The sequence below is a fragment of the Carassius auratus genome, unplaced genomic scaffold (genome assembly GCF_003368295.1).
Source record: "Carassius auratus strain Wakin unplaced genomic scaffold, ASM336829v1 scaf_tig00055839, whole genome shotgun sequence".
Lineage (NCBI taxonomy): Eukaryota > Metazoa > Chordata > Actinopteri > Cypriniformes > Cyprinidae > Carassius > Carassius auratus.
Genome location: NW_020527370.1, coordinates 1 through 22222, shown reverse-complemented (window position 1 = coordinate 22222; position 22222 = coordinate 1). Strand labels below are relative to the sequence as shown.

The 22222-nt window shown below is 34.3% G+C and overlaps 1 protein-coding gene and 1 long non-coding RNA gene across 2 annotated transcripts; one reads left to right on the top strand and one right to left on the bottom strand.

Moving 5' to 3' along the window:
* Window positions 1–1565: 1565 nt before the first annotated feature.
* LOC113090492 (WD repeat-containing protein 70-like) lies at window positions 1566–8486 on the bottom strand. The gene is made up of 7 exons (XM_026256294.1): window positions 8337–8486; window positions 6526–6579; window positions 6369–6452; window positions 6225–6291; window positions 4889–5099; window positions 2817–2876; window positions 1566–1757 (listed from the first exon to the last, which is right to left on the bottom strand). The coding sequence occupies exons 1-7, from the start codon at window positions 8359–8361 to the stop codon at window positions 1581–1583; spliced, it is 678 nt and encodes a 225-aa protein (XP_026112079.1). The 5' UTR covers window positions 8362–8486; the 3' UTR covers window positions 1566–1580.
* Window positions 8487–15702: 7216 nt separating this feature from the next.
* LOC113090493 (uncharacterized) lies at window positions 15703–18731 on the top strand. The gene is made up of 4 exons (XR_003287115.1): window positions 15703–16122; window positions 16504–16544; window positions 16637–16751; window positions 18103–18731. It is a non-coding gene; the product is annotated as an uncharacterized LOC113090493 (long non-coding RNA).
* The last annotated feature ends 3491 nt before the right edge of the window (window positions 18732–22222 follow it).

Sequence of the window (22222 nt, the reverse complement as noted above, 5' to 3'; positions counted from 1 at the left end):
TCTGGGTCACCAGCTTTATGGGCTCCACATGGGCCGCGTGTTTTCTTTGGCTGTTCTGCTCGCGTCTGCTGGTAAAAAGATGCCACCGTACCTGGGCTGATGAACTTGTTAATGTGCCGTGGCGCTTTAGTAAATCACACTCGGGCTCAGCCAATTGGAGTTCAAGATCTCGAGACAATTGGGTTCCACTTTTAGGAGGATTTCAAGGAAAAAGATTAGACAAGACCAAAAATACCCAGCATCTGGCTGCATTTAGCTGATTCGACCGGAGATCGAGGGCCTGTTTAAAAATAGGCTTTGTACGGAAAAGGAGCGTTCTATTTTATTTTTACATTAAATTAACGGGAATTCAAGAAATAAAATGTGCTTAATTATCATTTATAACAAGAAAAATTATTAAAAAATTATGTATATAGTGCAAAGGACTCATTTGTTTAATGTAAAATATAATTGTTTTATACTCATTAGATTTTAATTACTGTAAACCATTATAAATGCTAAATATAAATGAAAATTGTATCAAATATTACGAAGATGTTTTTAACAATACAATTTAAATAATAAATAATTTCTCTCATATTATATAGTAATGTACATTTCTGCATTCAATTCATGGGAATTTGGGGATAAAAAGATTAATGAAAATAATTTTAATTAATGTTAAAATGCAAAAAAAAATATATATATTTTTCTGCATGTAAAATATTTTTATTTTGTTAGAAATCTCTAGAAATTAATTTTAATTGCTTTGTTCCTTTATTCATTTTAAACACTACATATTTTATCAACATCAGCATTAAACAAAGGCACCAAATATTACCATAATGTTTATTCTTTATACAATTTAAATAATAAAAACACTTTTTAGAGATAAAATGTGCTTATAAAGTTTGTAATAGGGATACTGATTTAATACATCAGTTCAGTAAACAAGGGGGTAATATTAAGTGACTTACACTGAGTAAAAAAAACAATAATTTTTTATATTTTGCCAATTTCTTTCACCATTGCATAAATGAAATAGCCAAAATGTGCTTTTTACTGTCTTGTCTAGCTTTTACAATTTTTTTTTAATTATAATAAATAAATAAAAATTATATATATATATATATATATATATATATATATATATATATATATATATATATATATATATATATATATATATATATATATATTATTTTTATTTTTTTTACAAACACACACGTATATTTACTCAACACTGAATTTTTTTTTACATTCTAGCAAACAATACACCAACAAAGCACAATATAACTTACAATTTATAAGTGAATAAAAGTATATTTTTTGCCCATTTTTGAGACCCCCTTCTCGAATCAGTGATGCACTTGTACTGTACAAATAAAAGAAACTTCATTTAAAACATCTGAAAATATTACAGATCCCAATTTGAACACTATGTGTGAGTGTTATAAATGATGCATTGATAATAGAGCAGTAGTGATTATTATTATCGTTGTACTTTTCTTATTTTATTTAAAAAATGCATGAAAATGTAACTGAGCATCGGTTGCGTTCCCTAATATCTCCAGACCCTTGTATTCCTCTGAGGGGGATTTCTAGAAACAGAGCTCAGACTGGAGACAGACGAGGCATACGCACCACTCACACGGCTGCAGCGATCGGAAGGCATGCAGCGCAGAGTCCATCCCGGCGAAATCCCAAAACTTGACGTCGTAGTCGTAGCCTCCGGTGACCAGACGAGCGCCGGACGGATCCAGAGCCAGAGCTGACACCTGGACGAGAAACCAGCTTCATTAGATGCTCTCTAGAGCCTTCAGAGACTATTAATACTAGAAATATTAAAGAGTTGAGCTGACTGACTCAATGACTCTGAGGTCTTCAGTGTAATAGAACTGACCTCAAACTACTCTTGAATTTGAATTGGTTTTAAATTAATCATTTTGCAACATTGACAAACATTTGAAACAAATGTATATATATATATATATATATATATATATTTTTTTTTTTTTGTGTTAGTAAAATATTATAAATTTATAATATTAAAAATGTAATTTAAATTTAATTTTTATATTAAATTCAATTCAATTCATGCATTTAGAAGACGCTTTTATCCAAAGTGACTTACATTGCTAACCATTTTTTTCTATCATGTGTTCCCTGGGATTCAAATAAAAATAAATAATTCTAAATAAATACTTAATAAAATTGCTAGTAATACTAATAACAATAATGTGCTTAAATATCAAGAAAGTAATGTAAATGTTTTTTAGTTTTTTTTTGTATGTGACTTATGGACAGCATATATAATAAGACCTTATATAATAATTATGCAATTTTTGTAATCTTTAAAAATAATTATTATATTAAAATATATAATTCACAATTCACAATATAAATAATATATTAATTTTAAGGAATTTTATATATATATATACACATACACACACATATATATATATATATATATATATATATATATATATATATATATATATATAGAGAGAGAGAGAGAGAGAGAGGGAGAGAGAGAGATCACGTCGGAAATTTATGTATTTACAGACTAATATTACAATATTAATATTTAGCTAGTAATAACAAATGAACAGTAATAATATAGCAATTAAATATATATATATATATATATATATAAAAATATATTTTATATTTATTTAAATATTTAAATGTAATAGATGTGACTTAAGGAAGAACAGTTGTTTCTGTGTGTAATGAAGTGGGAGCTGAAGAGAAGAATGAAAAGCTGATTTAGAAATGAATCCGGTCACTGACTGAGGAGTCGATCGGAGGATGAGCGTCAGAGGGACACTTACACTTTTGGAGCCGTGCTGAAGCGTGATCTCATGAGAGTCCGGGATCTTCTTCACTGGACTCTGTCACACAAACACAAACATCATTCAGTAGAGGAGCAACGGAAGCTGTCAGAGCGCTCTTCTCCGGTCAGACGCACGCAGGTCTGTGTGATTGGTGACGTCAGCTGATTACGACACACCTGGGGCTGATGGGATACATTTAACCAAGCGGCCCGAAGCCGTACTCCTCTATCAGAGCCCCTCAAACACCACAGGACTGAGAAAACACACACACACACAGAGAGACAATCCCACACACACAGAGAGACAATCCCACACACACACACACACACACACACACACACACACACACACACACACACACAGAGAGACAATCCCACACACACACAGAGAGACAATCCCACACACACACACAGAGAGACAATCCCACACACACACACACACACAGAGACAATCCCACACACACACACACACAGAGAGACAATCCCCCACACACACACACACACACAGAGAGACAATCCCACACACACACAATCACACACACACAATCACACACACACAGAGAGACAATCCCACACACACAATCACACACACACACACACACACACACAGAGACAATCCCACACACACAATCACACACACACACAGAGAGACAATCCCACACACACACACACACACACACACACACAATCACACACACAGAGACAATCACACACACAGAGACAATCCCACACACACACACACACACACAGAGACAATCCCACACACACACACACACACACACAGAGACAATCACACACACACACAGAGACAGATACACACACACACACACACACACACACACAGTATGACCCACACACATTGATCAGATGTTTTTAATCTCTCTGAAGCCATCAACTCAACATCTGAGGTTAAATGACATCACATGAAGAACTTCTGAAGTCTAATAAGTCTTTAGTCTTTTGTGTTGATACCGAAGGGCAGTGTGTCCCTCTAGTGGCATCAGAGACACATTACACACACACACACACACACACACACACAGCTCTGGCTTGGAGCCAGATAAGTAAATTAAATATTACTGTCTGCTTCACATTATAATATTTAAAGTCCGAATGTCACTGGAAACATGTAAAATAAAAGCAGTTTTGGAAGCTAAATGCAGAAATGTAAACATTCAAAGGTCAAAAGGTTGACAGAAAAACTATTTCATTTCCATAATCTAGAACAGCATTAAATCAATGACACTGCAAAAATTTAAAAAAGAGGCTTTAAATGTTAAAATATTCTAGTTCATTGCATTTTCATTGGAAATATTTATTATAAATACTATGTTTGTCTACATTAGCATAAATTAAGTGCATCAAATTAACATTTTTACTATAAAATTTGTAATATATTTAATATATATTTTGCATTAAATATACTATACATTAAATAAAGTCAAAAAGGAAAAAAAAAATACTTCTGAAAAAAAAAATTACTTTTCTTAAAATTATTTTATTATATAGTTATTTTTATTTTCATTAGATTTACATTACTATAATCATTAAATATAAATTATATGTTTTGGTTTATCTGCATCAGCGTTAAAGGCACCACATTTTTTAAAAAAATACTCAACAATTTAAACATTTTGATAATATTACATCATAATATAAGTTTTAAATATTGTATTAATATTTTAATATTAATATTTATCATTGCATTAAAGGAAATTTGAAGATAAAACGTGCTTATTTATAATAAAAAATGACCAAGTGGTAAAAAAAAAGATACATTTTTTAAATGCAAAATGTATTTCTTTACTATATAGTTATTTTACTGTCATAACATTTCATTACTATAAAACTCAAACATGCAAAACCACGTTTTTGTTCATCGACATCAGCACAAAGGAATCAAATACTATTATAAAGTTTGTTTTTTTACAATACTATTGCTATAATCTATATTAATACAGTATAATATGGATAATACAGATGAAGACAGATTTCCACTTGAATGTAAACATTAAATCTGATCTGCATGTGTATATGATTTATGAGACTGAAAGATGAAAATACACTCACGTCATCTTCCTCATCATTCATATCATCATCATCGTCATCATCGTCATCATCATCATCAGCAGCGGTGCTGTGCTTGTATCCAGGCGGCAGCGGTGGCCCGACCACATCTTCATCATCTTCATCATCATCATCATCATCATCATCGCTTTCCTCCGGCTGAGCGCTGAGCACAACAGGAAGTGGAGGACCGATGACATCAGAGTCCTGCTTCCTGTTCACACAAACACATGATGATGGAACAAGAACTGGCATTAAAAAGATAGATTACAGATCATTACAGTTTCACAAATTTTAGACTTTTTTTTTTGCTGTTACTTTTTTTAGTTACAATTAGGAAAAGTAGCAAAAATAAAACTTTGTGAATATAATATTTCCGGATTAAATAATACATGTCCTATATATTCAATCTGTTGTGTTTACAATGAGAAAGATGACAGAATATCTCACACAGAGTTAAAATAATCAAAATATAATTTTCCAAAATATCTGCTATTGAAATTATTATAGAATTTCTGTTATTATTTCTATCATTATTATTATTACTACAACATAAAAACTGAATAACAATAAAAATAAATAAACATTATATTCTAAAGGGAAACTAGAATTTAAATTTCAAAATATCTGCTATTGAAATTATAGATTTTCTGTTATTTTCCCATTATTATTATATTATTATTACATAATGAATAATAATAATAATAAATAAAAATCATTTTCTAAAGTGAAATTACAATTTAATTTTTAAAATATCTGCCATTGAAATTATTCTGTTATTATTTCCATTATTATTATTATTATTAATATTACATTAACACTGAATAATAATAAATAATAGTAAATAAACATTAGAATTAGAATTTAATTTTCTAAATATTTGCTATTTAAATGATTGAATGTCTGTTATTTTCCATCATTATTATTATTATTATTATTATTACATAATGAATAATGATAATAATAAATAATAAATAAAAATCATATTCTAAAGGGAAACTAGAATTTAATTTTCAAAATATCTGTTATTTCTGTTATTATTTACATTATTATTATTATTATTACTACATTAGTTTTTTTTTTTTATATAATAAATAAAAAGAAAACAGATAGAATATAAAAGGAATAGAGCAAGCTAGTGTTAGGTCTTTTTTTTGCTTTTGCTTCTTGTTAATTGTATAATAAAAAGAAAAGAAAAACAAAGAATCTAGTGTTAGTATTTTTTTAAAGAGAGCTGGACTGATTGATTCTTTATTGTCTTCCTATAGTAATCATAATGTCATGCAGTGTTGTATTTAATTACAGTTTATTATAAAAGGGTTGTGGTGATGCTCTGTACCTGGACGCTGACGGCTTGCTGCTCTGAGAGACGCTGCTGGCCTCAGCTTCCTGTTTCTCACGCTCCTCTGTGACAGAAAAACTCAGAGTCAAGAGAATCTTCAAACACAGAGGTCAGAGGTCAGACTAGAGGTGAAGTAATGACCTAAGATGCGCTGGCTCCTCTCGATGGCCGTCCTCCTCGTCTGCTCAAACATCGCCTCCAGGTCAAAGGTGCGCGCTTTCTTCCCTGAGCACCAATCAAACAGGATTCAGACTCAACACGTGACACTGAAGACACACACAGCTCCAGAAACACTCACCGAACCCAGAGAAGCCCATGACAGAGGAGAGGTCCGCATCACTGCTGGAGTCACCTGAGATCATCACCAACACACAATACTTTACATTACACTCTCTAAACATCTGCTATTGAAATTAACACAGATTTTCTGTTATTGTTTACATTATTATTATTACTACGGTTAATAATAATAATAATAAATATATATTCTAAAGGGAAATTAGAATTTAATTTTAATTATTTGCTATTGAAATTATAGAATTTTCCATTATTATTAATATTATTATTACATAAACACTGAATAAACATTCAAAAGGGAAATTAGAATTTAATTTAAAATATCTGCTACTGAAGTTATTATAGAATTTCTGTTATTAATTACATTATTATTATTATTATTACATTATGCATAATAATATAAAGTATATTCTAAAGGGAAATTAGAATTTAATTTTCAAAATATTGAAATTAATAGATTTTCTGTAATTATTTACATTATTATTACTTACCTTTTATTACCTTAACACCGAATAATAAATAATAAAAATAAATAAACATTCTAAGGGATATAAGAATTTTTTTTTAAATCTGCTATTGAAATTACAGAATTTCTGTTATTATTTACATTATTGTTATTATTAATACATAAACACTGAATAATAAAACATATACATTCTAAAGGGAAATTTGAATTAAATTTTCAAAATATTTGCTATTTAGATTATTATAGAATTTATTATCATTGTTATTATTATTATTACATAAACAGTGCATAATAATAAATAAAATTATATATTAAATGGAAAATTTTAGTTTGATTTTCAATTAAATTTTTTGCTATAGCTATTACAGAATTTTTTTTTTTGTTATTATTATTATTATTATTATTATTATTATTATTAAAGAGTTACTACCTTTACAAAAAGTTATTGAACAATTAATAAAGTGTGGGTGTCAGTTAAAAATAATAAAATAAAACATTCTAAAAGGACAATCGGAGTTAAGTTTTTTACAATTATGCTATTGAAATTATTCGATTTTCTGTTATATAAATTTCTGCTCTAGTTAACATTACATAATTTCTTTTATTATTATTATTGAAAAAAATATTGAAATAACAGATTTTCTAAAGGGAAATTTAGAGTTTAATTTACATAATTTGCGTTTTTATTATTATTATAGAATGATTACCTTTACAAAAAGTACTGTGTGTATATAAACAATGAATAATGTTTGGGTGGCAGTCAAAAATTTATAAATTCGAATATTATTATTATTAAGGGGAATTTGAGTTAGAATTTATTTTCTAATATTCTATTATAGAATTATAACCTTTACAAAAGATACGAGTGATGTATTTAGAGATTAATTTATTATTTATTTAATGATTGATAATGTGTAGGTGGTAAACAAAATAAATATGCTAATGATGGGCATCTGTCCCTCGACGTTATTGGTTATTGAACTGTGACGTAGTAAACCGATGACGGTTATAAACCGGGTATGTTTGAGAAACTAGTTTAAAGAAGAAAATCCTCAGCAATGGTGTTGACTAATGGATTAATGGCACATGTTTTTTCTAAAAGCGAATTAAAAACAACATATAGACTAATGGTTCTGATATTCTGGTTATTGTTGTAGAACCCTCAGAATCGCATGTTCAGGCGTCTGTGATGATGATTTTTATTATTAAAACAGCGCGGCGACCGGAACTGACTTCATTAAACCACCGACGCTTTCAGAAACACACAGTGCAGCGCTTTAAACACACTGACTTCACTAACACGACGGAAACACTCCACAAAAGACAAAATAAAGTCAGAAACTCACCAGCATCACTCCCGCGATCAGCCATGACTAAAAGATCACACACACACTTCCGGGACGCCGAGAGTCAAAATAAAAGTCTCTCCTAAACAAAAGTCCAATGACGTCATCGCGACCTGTTTTCACCACTGATCTATATATATAACTTCTATATTATAGATCAGTGGTTTTCACCATAAACATATAAATACCTAGACGCCTCATTGGCATAGACAGTAAAAGAAATGGACACAGCGACCCCATTGGAACTCAATTGAGCTAAATGAAGCCCAGTTTTAGCGTTTTTTAGCACTTCCGTTTCTGACGCGCAGACTCAAACGAAGCTTGACGACGTCAGCAACCTGTCTGCCAGATGTAAATCTTCTAAGTGGCTGTGCGTGAAAACTGCCATCGTTAATCTTGCAGAGACGTCGAGCTTAAGCGGGGAGTTCTTTGTCGTGAGTGAGCAGGAGTAAGTATTCTGATTAATTATTTTGTATAGTATTTTAAAATGTAACGCCAGTACGCCATATTTAGTTAATTGCCTGCGAGCTTCTCCACATGTCTGTACGGTAATGCGACAGAGAGCCGAGTGGTAATGACGCAATCGTTAGCCTATTTTTTACAAAAACTGTTTATACGGGGCCATAATGTAACATAGAAGGTAATGGAGCACTTTATACATTGTCGTGTATCTTTAGAAATAAATAATGGACAAACAGAGTCTTTAAACGCCTCAGATGTAAAGTTATTCGCTGTCAAAGTGACGCCAAAATGAATGGGAGTCAATGGGAATGCTAACGCAAGTGAAGTTCTGCTAAAAGATGGCAGCCCCCACCCGACTTCAACTTCCGGTCGAGTTCCTTGCCCCTTGCTCATTGGCCGCTTTGAGCCCTTGCCGCGATACGTCAACGCGCCAGCCATCTTAGTGAGGGCAAGACTGCCTTAAAACAAAAGAAAGTAAACGGGGGAGCTGCGGTTTTTACTGAATAAAACGATAACGTTTACATTTATCAATCGATTTCAGAGATTTGTGATCTATGTGCAATTAAAAAAAACGTTGCCTCCAGTTATTTAGTTAGGTTTGGAAAATTATTAATGAAAAAAGGAATGGTAAAGGAGCGCTTCCTGGACTCCAAAATTGGTTAAAATAGAGGTGCTCTTTGGATGGGAAACTAGATGCCAAAAATCAAAAATGAAAAAGGAACTCCAAGGCACTCTCAATTACAAAAGTAAAAAAGCCTTTATTATTATGGCTTGGTCACATTAAACTGTCAACTGTGGTGCTAAGGTTACAATTGTTAGTACACACAAGAGACAGCAGATGTCATCATTTCCACTTCTTAACAAATCAATTAAGTACATAAAAAACTACCTCAGCGCCACAACTGACAGATGGAGACTTCTGGTTGGTGGACTGTTAGTTCATAAGAAACTGTTTGTTTGAGATCTGTTTAACTCCCAGAAGAAGTGTAGCCGAAACGCGTTGGAGTTTTTAAGAAGGTTAATGTGACCAAGCCATAATAATAAAGGCTCACATTCGTCTCACTTGTTGATTTTTTCGGTTTACAAATCTGTTAATTTAGTATAACTGTGACATATTGAATGTACATTATATGTAGTTGTTTTATTGCTTTCTCTGTGTTCTCATCTCATATTTTGAACACGTGAAATTATGGGTGTAGTGTATGGAAAAATACCAACTTCATCCAGAGTAATATAAGTCATAGTCAGAAGTCAGTAGTCAACTATTTTTAGTGTTTTTAACTTGAACTGATTGTTTAGACTGATTGATTTGATTTTTTTTTTCTTTTTTTCATTTAGTTGAGGAGGGGTGTAGCCACGAAACCATCCCGGTATGGCAAGGCTACACATTTCTGTCGCAGCGACGAAACCTCAACTGACTTCAGCTCGTCAGATGCATAATTTACAACAAATATGTTCATTCTGTCAGAGTTGAAGGGGTAGATTTAGAATGGAGACTGCCGGGATAGTTCAGTGTAAATAGTATACACACCATTATCATTTTGTATAAGCTGAAGAGGGTGGGGCAGTGTTCTCAGAAAGAACTCTGTCTTCTGCTCCTATTCCTGTCATGTTCATATCAGTCATGTCTTTCCTAATTTGATGAAGTCTTTTCTGAATGTCTACATGCGTCCTTCGCCTTAAGGTCGATAAGGAGACAGGCTCAGTCTTTCTATTTAGTTTTGTTCTAAAAGAGAAATTTCAGGAGAGACAGGTTGCAATCAGGTGTGTAAAATGTATAATTGTTTCTAATGTTGTATTTAAATAAATACATTGTTGAATGGTGGTGTTGTCTGATTTCATTACTACACACTAGACAAGAAGAGAGAAACTTCTATTAGTAATTATTTTATATTATATGATTTAAAAAGGTTTATCAAATATAAATCAAGTAATGATCATAGACATATTACAAAAAAAACCATTAAGCTACACTTGAAATTATGAATTTGTATGTGTATAAATATAATTTATGAATGATTGTACATGTTAAATAATTCCAAAGCCGTTTCGCGAATCAATTGATCGGGGCTTCGGAGTTCGCAAAACATTTGATTCAGATCGCGACTCCGAATCGCCATTGATCGGGGCATGGGAGATCGCAAAACATTTGATTCAGATCGCGACTCCGAATCACGTTCCGCGAATCATTTGTTCGGGGCTTCGGAGTGCAAACCATTTGATTAAGATCGCGACTCCGAATCGCGTTTCGCGAATCATTTGATCGGGGCATCGGAGATTGCAAAACATTTGATTCAAATCGCGACTCCGAATCGCGTTCCGTGAATCATTTGTTCGGGGCTTTGGAGTTAGGCCTGGTTCACACGGGACGATTTTAAAATTGTCGGCAGATTTTCCAAACCTGAGAGACCCCACACACGGCGATAAAAAATCACGGGTCTAACAGTTTTGGTCGCTCTGTGTGTGGTGTGCAGCCACACGGCAATATCAACACATCACACACGAACCGATTTGACTCCCGAGCATTCCCAGGTCAGACGGGAAATCTCGCAAAATCCCTCGAGATCAAACGTGACTTTAGAGTAAACAATCATGGCGGACGAAGAGGATGCAGTGGCCATAGTTTGTGCTTTGTTTTTAACGGGAAAAAAAACATAAGAAAAATAAGAAAAGGCGATGGTCAAAGAGGTGGAGACGACGCGAGCATGGACTATACTTGCTATATCATGATATGGAGATAAGTTGTTGTTTTATCTCATAGAAATGTTGTTACCTACTACACAGATTAATAACCGTTGAAATAAACGTTCATATATTAGTTTCCATGTACTCTGGTGGACTGCAGTTGTGGATGTAGTTATGCCCATCGACTTTATTTGTATTTGTTATATTATATACGCCGGCTGTTTTGATTTTGTTTCCCGGTACTATCACTGCCTCGTCACCTCGCGTTCTGATTGGCTACACGCCACAGTCCACAGGCTGCGTGATTGTTTGTCCTCGGGGGACACCACACCATACCTGTCAAGTATCCCGTTTTGGCCGGGAAAGTCACGTATTTCACCCTTCTTTCCCGCCGTCCTCCCGTATTAGTATTTTCCCGTAAATCTCCCGTATTTAATTTTTTTTATTTCAACCTGCGTTATTAATAAAATAATAATAATAAAAACATTCCCAATCTGAGCTCTGTCACTAGTCTCGCGATAACTGCCACCTGTAGTAGCCTGTCGCGAGGGGTGTGTGAGGTCAGGTGACATGAGTTATAACGCGGGAAAAACAACAACAACAAAAGAAAAAACCGAGACGGATGATGGATGCTACGATAGAGAGTGAAGGCACACCTGCCAAAGAACCAAAACCCATGTGTAAATACCAGGATAAATGGGACAGCGAATTTACTTTTTTAAAGAATGCAAAGTCTGCAACAAATTTGTACAACAACTCATTAAAAGAGTAAAAGAAAAGTTATTTGAAATAAAAAGAAAAACTGTAAAAGAAAAGCAATATGAAATGAAAAGAATGTGTGGAATGAAAATAAAATGTAAATGTAAAGACAAGAAATGTTAAATTAACAGAAAATATGCAAATAAGCCTTTAAATAAATGCTCTTCATATATACCCTTTTGTGTTTTCATTTGGGCTATAACACCCGTCTTAAAATGTAAGGGATACTGGAGCTTTGTTGGGGTGGTGGGACTGCTTGCGGTGGGCGCCGGAAAATTTCCCTTATTTTCAAATTCAAAACTTGACAGGTATGCACCACACACGAGAAGAAATCGGGCAAAATAAATCCAACATGTTGGATATCCCCGATTTGAGATCGGAGCGGTCCCGACATTCTTCCGAGCAGAGGAGATTAGTCTTAACACACCACACAGGGCAGGAATATTTGATCAGATTATTTTACGATAATCGGAGCATCCTAAGATTGTCGGAAGGGCTGAATCGGGGCTAAAATCGGCCCAATTATCCTGCCGTGTGAACCAGCCTTTAGCAAAACATTTGAATCAGATCGTGACTTCGAATCGCGTTTCGCGAATCATTTGCTCGGGGCATCGGAGATCGCAAAACATTTGATTCAGATCGCGACTCTGAATCGCGTTTCGCAAATCATTTGTTCGGGGCTTCGGAGTTAGCAAAACATTTGAATCAGATCGCGACTTCGAATCGCGTTTCGCGAATCATTTGATCGGGGCATGGGAGATTGCAAAACATTTGATTGAGATCGGGACTCCGAATTCTGTCATAGGCTACTAGATCAAGTTTTAATGAAGAGAAAAGAGGTATAGAGACAAAATTTTGTTAGTAATTCACAGTCCGTAGCATCAGTAACTATATAATTTAGTAAGTGAAAATTAAAACATAATAGGATGAGTTTCAATTTTTATTTTATGTAGCAATGGTCATCTTAACCTCAGTGTGCAGTGTCCAAGGTATTTCAGGACCCCAAATTAAATTCTAATTCATCTAAATGACATGATACTTAATGACTTTACCAAAACAGAAACTGGGATGTCTGATTGTATATATTAGTGTAATAAAATCACTCAGAATGTTCATATAGTGCTTTTGTTTAAAATTGTAATATTAAATGTTTTCCAGTAAATGGAAGAAATCTACCACTTAAGTAAGGCAAATTTTTCTTAAAGCACTTTCTTTCTTTTATCATGGCAAATATCAGTATTCGACATTTTGGGAATAAAACATCAAAACATTATGCATTTGTAATTGCAGGTTAAATGCATTTATATCTTGCATTAAACAGTGTGTGTAAACATCTGTCGGGGTCTCTAGAGAGCGATGTGTAGAGGATTCAAACTTGAGCCAGAGGTTCTTCACCGCTATGAGGAGACCTTTGACGTTAACGTTCTTCCATCTGGTCTCATCATCCACCCTGATGCTCCACATCTTGGTGCAGATGGCACAGTGGTGGACCCAAATGAAGAACCTCCCTGTGGCCTGGTAGAGGTTAAGTGCCCTGACGTGAAAGAAATCGGAGAGGCATCCCATGTTGAGTTTATTGGGGACCATGCAAAACTGAGAAAGAAACACACAATTGGCATTCCACGGTCAGCTGATGGTTACTGGCTTAGTTAACCTGGTGTGATCTTCTGACAAGTACATGAGGTGACTTCCATGTGGAGAGGGTATGGAGAGATGATGAGCTGATCACAGAGATCACGGCTAAAGTTGTTGAATTCTACTTTGGCATATACATTCATTTTTTTGCTAGGAAGAAAATAGGCAAGAAAAATTTCCCAACAACTGATGTTCCTGTTCTATAGTGAATGTAGTTCTATAGTGTTCTATTACAAGAAAAACAGTTACCCCAATAAGTCATGCTTCAATTAATTATATTTTATTGTTATTTATGTTATATTGTTGCAACATACCTACCCCAAACTGGAAAGATATGCAGGAGGGGTTGGTGATTTCTGGTGTGTTTAGAATCTGAAACGATATTGCAGATCATAAGTAAAAGTAAAGAGTTAGATTTTTATAAAAAATTTCTGACTTAAAATTTCCCCCTAAAATCTAAACATCAAATTAGAAGTATGTGAAAGATTATATTTATAATGTTGGTTAAAACCCTGGCTGAGAAGGTAACAAGCTTAAACTTACTAGAAGATAGCAAAATTTGTTTATCACAAAGCAGACAAGTTACTAGCAGGTGAAGAGAAGCATGAAGTCACTAGCAGGTGTGTAGATGTTGCTGATGTCACTAGCAGGTGTGTAGATGATGCTGATGTCACTGGCAGGTGTGTAGATGATGCTGATGTCACTAGCAGGTGTGTAGATGATGCTGATGTCACTAGCAGGTGAGTAGATGATGGTGATGTCACTAGCAGGTGTGTAGATGATGCTGATGTCACTAGCAGGTGAGTAGATGATGCTGATGTCACTAGCAGGTGTGTAGATGATGCTGATGTCACTAGCAGGTGAGTAGATGATGGTGATGTCACTAGCAGGTGTGTAGATGATGCTCTGCACCACAAAGAACAGGAAAGTGTTAATACAAAAATACTTGAACAGAACAGGATGAAATGGTATTATTCCTGGGCCTGTGCAGACTTCTCAGCTTCATACCTAAAAAAAAGAGTAAAGAAAGAAAAACAGAAAAGGCAATTATTTTAAAATACTACTAAAACCTTTACAAAAGCATTAAAAAGCATGCGTGGTTATAATTAAGTTGTGCCAGTACTTCATATTTTTGCCCAAGTTATACTACTAAAGGTAATATGAAAAAGTTAAAAGTGACACTATTCAGTTTAGAAATGTAATTTAAAAAGTACTATTATTTTATTATTTTGTTCTATATTCAGTAACAAGTTATTGCTTAACACACACAGCTTTATTCATGATTCATCTTTTATTTTTCAGAGCTGAACTTTAACAACACATAATTACCAGAATATTAACCATATTTCATCAATGAACATACATATAGCCTACAAGTAAAATCACAGATAACACATTTTTCCAGTGGAAAATAAATAGTGTAAATATAAAAATAAAAGTTTGAAGAGTTCATGTACTTAATTAGTAAGACTACACTGTAAAAAAAAACTGTAATTTTACGGAATTTTACTGTTTTATTTTACAGTTTTTTCCACGTAATTTTGAAATACAGTTTAAAATTGTAAAATTACAGAAAGAGACTGTAAATTTACATATCTTATGTAAAATCACATGAAAAACATGTCAATGTGCATAACGTCCCAAAAATATTTTTGAAGATTTATTTCACATAATGCGCTATATTTATATGTAGTATGTGCAGTATGTGTGTGTGTGTGTACGTGTGTGTGTGGCATTAATAATATAATGCCATATTTTTTAATAGATTAAAAATATAAATAACAACTGTACAAAAGTTAACGTTCATTATTATTATTATTATTATTATTACTATTGATATAATATGTTGTATATGTAGCCTACATTGCGTGTTTGCATAAAAGAGCAGGTTAATCCTTTTTTGAACAGGTTTGTTGAAAAATCCTTCTCGAAAGAATCGTATTTCCAAAGTACTGTCAACTGACCACATCTTCTTCCGCTTGTCAAAATAGTTCTGCTCAGTTTGGTGTTTTATTACGGATTTATTCTCATAGTACCGTTTCATAATTTGATATAATAATATAATAATATGCTGATATTAAAATTAAAAAAAATAAAAAATGTAATATTCGAACTGAAGGAATTCCCGCCCTAGCGCAAGGACACATTCTCCTCCAAGCACGCAGTGGAGCTGCTGCGCGCGCAGAAGGAATAACTCGACCTTCAGTTTCACGGTCAATCTTCAATCTGAGGCGAAAATAAGCAGGTAAAGTTCATGTTTTCTCATTTTGGTCATTACTAAATGCTATTTCTACTATATATGAGTTCTAAAATTTAGAATGTTTACCTTTTTGAATTGTTAAACCAGTATTTCAAACTTCGGCGCTGACCAGTGCCGTTAGTCGTTAAGTGTGGGTAACGTTAACTTCTAATGTTATTTTGTCCCTGAGGGAAAAACAGGCTTACTTTAAGGAAAATTATTTATATTATTTACTTTAAGATTATTGATAGACTCACTGATAGGGATGAACAGGTGGCGCAGATAAGGTTCAGAACCATAGATATAAAACATTTATCAATATATTTCTTTGTATTTTTGTAGATTTCCTTAAAATTTCACATTTACATGCTTTTTTTCTCCTTACAGATAAGTTCAGTGAGTGCTAAAACCATGGTCAACATGAAAGGGTGAGTTGCAAAATGCAAAGATGTTCACATATTACACTTGTAATAGTTGTGGTGTTTATGGTTTATGAACTTTATGTTTTCTGTTCACCCAGTCATAGTTAACGACCACATCACCATCTTCTGCAACGCTCTGATGTTTGCTTCATACAACTGCTTGAACATTTCATACCCAGGAAACCAAGGAGAAACGCAAGAGATTGTGCAAAGGTAAAAACACACACTCATACACTCACTCTCACACATATCACACTCACACGTGTGTTCTCACACACACTCACACTTTTTCAACACACACTGAATTACGCATCCTTACATACACTCACTCTAACACACACACTCTCACACACAGTCACACACGCACCCACACACAGTCACACATGCCTACTCACACACACAGACACTCACATACACGCAGTCACACACACACATCCTCACACTCACATACACATTCTCTCACATGCATTCTCACACACACACTCAATGTCACATATGCATCCTCACACTCTCACATATACACACGGTCACACACACATCCTCAAACTGACACACTCTCACATACACACACTCACAAATGCATCTTCACACTCGCACACTCACGTCCACATTTGCACACATGCATCCTCACACACACACACACACACACTCACTCTCTCAAATGCATCCTCACACTTACATACTCTCAGATACACACACTCTCAGAAACGTTTCCTCACTCATACACACACTCTCACACGCATCATCACACACACAGTTACACAGTTTCACATACTCTAACAAATGCATCCTTACACTCACACACTCTCACACACGCATCCTCACACACACTCTCACACACATTCTAATACAAACATCCACACACTCTAACATAGACAGTTACACATGCAACCTCACACACATTCTCTCTCTCACACACACACACTCTCACACGCATCTTCACACACAGTTATACACTTTCACATATTCTTACAAATGCATCCTTACACTCACACACTCTCACACACGCATCCTCTCACACACACTTCCTTATACAAACATCCAAACATTCTCACATAGACAGTCACACACACTCTCACACACACTAACATACTCTCACACGCATCCCCACACAACCTTCTAGGGCTGCATAATTAATCACATGCGTTTTTCAGGCGTGTCTCGTCATTAAAGTCGGTCCTGTGATTAGTAGTAAATATCCATCACCTGTTTTCAAATTAAGCAACATTTAATAAACAGAGCTGTAGTTCACTGACAAGCTATGCAGTATCCTGTTCATAATCTAATGCGATTCATCTGCAAATGCATCTGACAACTGCATGTGGTTAATTGTGCAGCCCTACATGCATCCTCACACTCTCATCCTCACACAACACACTCTCTTACATTGTCACAACCTTCTTAGTCTGCCTCACACACAACTACCTCTCACATACTTCTTCACAACATCCACCACAAGCATGCCCTTTACAAGTTCTTATTGTTCTGCTTTTATTTTAAATATATTCACAGCATATGGTACAGTCCATGTTTTATTACTAAATATGTTTTTTTTACTCAACAGATTCCTTTTTAAGATGAACCCCGAGAAGGGATCGAAAGTGGAGAAGACCACATCGAGAAAGAAATCAGCAGTCAGTCCAAAGGTTCTTTCACTGATTAACAAGATTGCGGACTTTGAAAGGATGGAGTAAAACTTGGAGTGTCAGATCTTCCTACATTGCCTAGCAGAAATTCTTGACAGTGTCAAAGACTTAAAATACTTGCTGATTATTTGCTTTCATGGTTGATTTTTTTTTTTTTTTAATGCATCATCTGTTGTCAAGATGAATTAATCTGTTCACAGGTGGTTCAGTTTTAAGGACAAATTAATTCTTATTTTTTATTTGTTTACCAATTTGCTATATTGTTGCAGTTTTGAACAATTCTTTTGTGTGTTGTTGCAGTTATTAAATATATATATATATTATATACTGTTGCAGTTATGAAAAAAAACTGAATTGTATGTGGTTGCAGTTGTGATCTAATTTAAACTTTTGGGCTTATTTTTTTATTGGAATATTGTTGCAGTTTAGCTATAATCTCTATACTGGTATATTGTTGCAGTTTTGTACAAAGAATATTAGTAAATTGCAGTCCTGAACAAACTATTTGTATATTCTTGCAGATTGGTCAATAAATTATTAAAACACATTTTTGCACTTACGGCTGATTATTTGAATTAAAGCAGTGTTCAAACTTTATGATAATTTAATGGTTTTTTTCTTATTAACTTTCCACAATATTTATGTAAAACATCTTATCAAACATTAAAAGCTGAAGAAAATACAGAAAATATGTAAAATTACAGCAAAAAACTGTATTTTTGAATTACGGAAAATTACTGTTACTTAATGTGCACGTTATTTAACGGTAATTTTCCGGCACCCCAGCTGCCGGAATTTTACCGTTTTTTTACGGGATTTTTTTTTACAGTGTAGGCTATACTAACCTTATATGGAATCGTATTCTGAATGTTTAACCTAACAATCGTCATCTGTTGTGTATTAGGAATCAAGACAGGTAAAAATAAAAAACAAAATTATATAATGACATTCTATATAGATAGACAATTGGAGCTAACATTCTACGATAGAATGCCATTCTATAGGGTATAGATCATTGGAGCTAATGACTCTTGCCGTATACGGTCGACAAAACAGCAAATTTCAGCGCTTTCTTCTGTTCCTCTTTTAGATAAAAACCCAAGTCTAAATCAAGTCGTTCATTCATTGTCATATAGATCCTTCAGATTTTGGTCTGAATTTCCATGCTACTATACAAACTTTTTTGTTTCAAACAGTTAATTGAACAATAATAAATGATTAATCAAAGATGATTAATTTAGAGCTGTAAACGCGCGTGTGAGGGGCGGAGACGCGCCACGGGTCAGACCGAGTGAGGACCAAACACAGCAGAGCGGTAAGAAACTTCACTCCTCTTATTATTTCTCTTTTACTATAGCGATTTATTTTTAGATACGTGATCTGAGTCTTTCATAGAATTGTAGAGTTATTAGAGAAAGACAGTTATTTTTTACATTCTTTGGTCGAAGTTTTTGGACTTCTGAGCCTGTTCGCGACTTGGTTGATTCAGATCGGCACTTCGGAGCATGTTCAAGACTCGGTTGATTCAGATCGGGACTTCGGAGCATGTTCGCGCCCTCGGTTGATTCAGATCGGCACTTCGGAGCATGTTCGCGCCCTCGGTTGATTCAGATCTGCACTGCACAGAGGAGCGTTAAAAGTTACGAGACATAGACTGAAGTCAGATTCCCAGTGAAATGCTCTCGGACAGCAAATGCAATGAGTTTGCATCCTTCTTTTCTGAGAAGATCATCAATATCAGGAAGGCGATTATCACATCCTCAAGTAATGCAGTTAGAAATACCAAGGGTTCACACAAAACAAGGGGAATCTGCTTTTAGTTTCTATGCCGCTCGCAGTTGGAATCAGCTTCCAGAAGAGATCAGATGTAAAACACTAGTCACATTTACATCTAGACTTAAAACTCATCTGTTTAGCTGTGCATTTATTGAATGAGTACTGAGCAATGTCCGAACTGATTGCACTATATTTTCACTGTTTTTTTTTTAATGTGAAATAATTTTGTAACTGTTTTTAAATTCATTTTAATTAAGTAAATTTTTTAATCATTATAAACGTTTTAAAATTGCTTGTTATATTTTTGTTATAATTTTTCTTTATGATTACTTTACTTTCTTTTATGTAAAGCACTTTGAATTACCATTGTGTATGAAATATAAATAAACTTGCCTTGCCTAGTGTGTTAGTGGGCTTATATATATATAAACACACACACACATACACACACTACCGGTCAGAGTTCAGAATGATTTTTAATGTTTTTTTACAGGAATTTATTTTACTCATCAAGACAGCATTTATTTGATCAAAAATACTGGAAAACATGTAATATTGTGAAATATTATTAACAATATTCTATTTTAATATACATGAAGGTGTAATTTATTCATGTGATGTGCAGCTGTATTTTCAGCATCTTTCCTCCAGTCTTCAGTGTCACATGATCTTCAGAAATCAGAATAATATGATGATTTATTATTAGAGTTATCAACAGTTTTGCTGATAAATATTATTTTGGAATCTGTGATACATTTTTCAGGATTCTTTGATGAATAAAAAATTAAAAAGAAGAGCATTTATTTAAAATATAAATATTTTCTAACAATATTCACTACAGTTCAATAGTTTGGGGTCAGTAAATTTTTATCCTTTCTTTTTTTATAAGAAATTCTATTCTTTATTAGATTTTAGAATCTTTTATTCAGGATGTGTTGAATTGATAAGAAGTGATATTAATATTGTTAGAAGAGATTTATATTTTGAATAAATGCTGTTCTTTAAAAAAAAAATAATACATCGAAGAATCCTTAAAAAAATATCGCAGATTCCAAAATAATATTTGGTAGCACAACTATTAATAGTTCTAATAAATAAATCATGATATTTTCATGATTTCTAAAGATCATGTGACACTGAAGACTGGAAGAATGATGCTGAAAATACAGCTGCACATCACAGAAATAAATTATATTGTAAAGGTTATTAAAATATAAACCATTATTTTATAAATTTTATTTTGATAATTTTGAATTATTACTGAAATACAACCTTTTTTGTTTCAAACAGTTCATTGAACAATAATAAATGAAGTACCTGAAGCTGACAAGGAAGTAAATGTATAATAATTAGCAAAGATGATTAATTTAGCGCTGTAAACGCGTGTGTGAGGGGCGGAGACCGCTCCACGGGTCAGACCGAGTGAGGACCAAACACAGCAGAACGGTAGGAAACTTCACTCCCTCTTATTATTTCTCTTTTACTATAGCGATTTATTTTTAGATACGTGAAATGAGTCTTTCATAGAATTGTAGAGTTATTAGAGAAATAGAGTTATTTTTTTACATTCTTTGGTCGAAGTTTTCAGATCGGGACTTCGGAGCCCTGTTCGAGACTACGGTTGATTCAGATCGGCCACCTTCGGAGCCTGTTCGCGACTCGGTTGATTTCAGATCAGGGTATTCGGAGCATGTTCGCGCCCTCGGTTGATTCAGACATCGTCACTGTTCGGAGCATGTTCTGCGACTCGGTTGATTCAGATCGGCACTTTCGGAGCACGTTCGCGACTCGGTTGATTTCAGATCGGGACTTCGGAGCATGTTCGCGCCCTCGTTGATTCAGATCGGCAATTCGGAGCATGTTCGCGCCCTCGGTTGATTTCAGATCGGGACTTCGGAGCATGTTCGCGCCCTCGGTTGATTCAGATCGGCACTTCGGAGCATGTTCGTGACTCGGTTGAATCAGATCGGCACTTCGGAGCATGTTCGCAACTCGGTTGATTTCAGATCGGGACTTCGGAGCATGTTCGCGCCCTCGGTTGATTCAGATCGGCAATTCGGAGCATGTTCGCGACTCGTTGATTTCAGATCGGGACTTCGGAGCATGTTCGCGACTTGGTTGATTCAGATCGGCACTTCGGAGCATGTTCGCGACTCGGTTGATTCAGATCGGCACTTCGGAGCATGTTCGTGACTCGGTTCAATCAGATCGGCACTTCGGAGCATGTTCGCGACTCGGTTGATTTCAGATCGGGACTTCGGA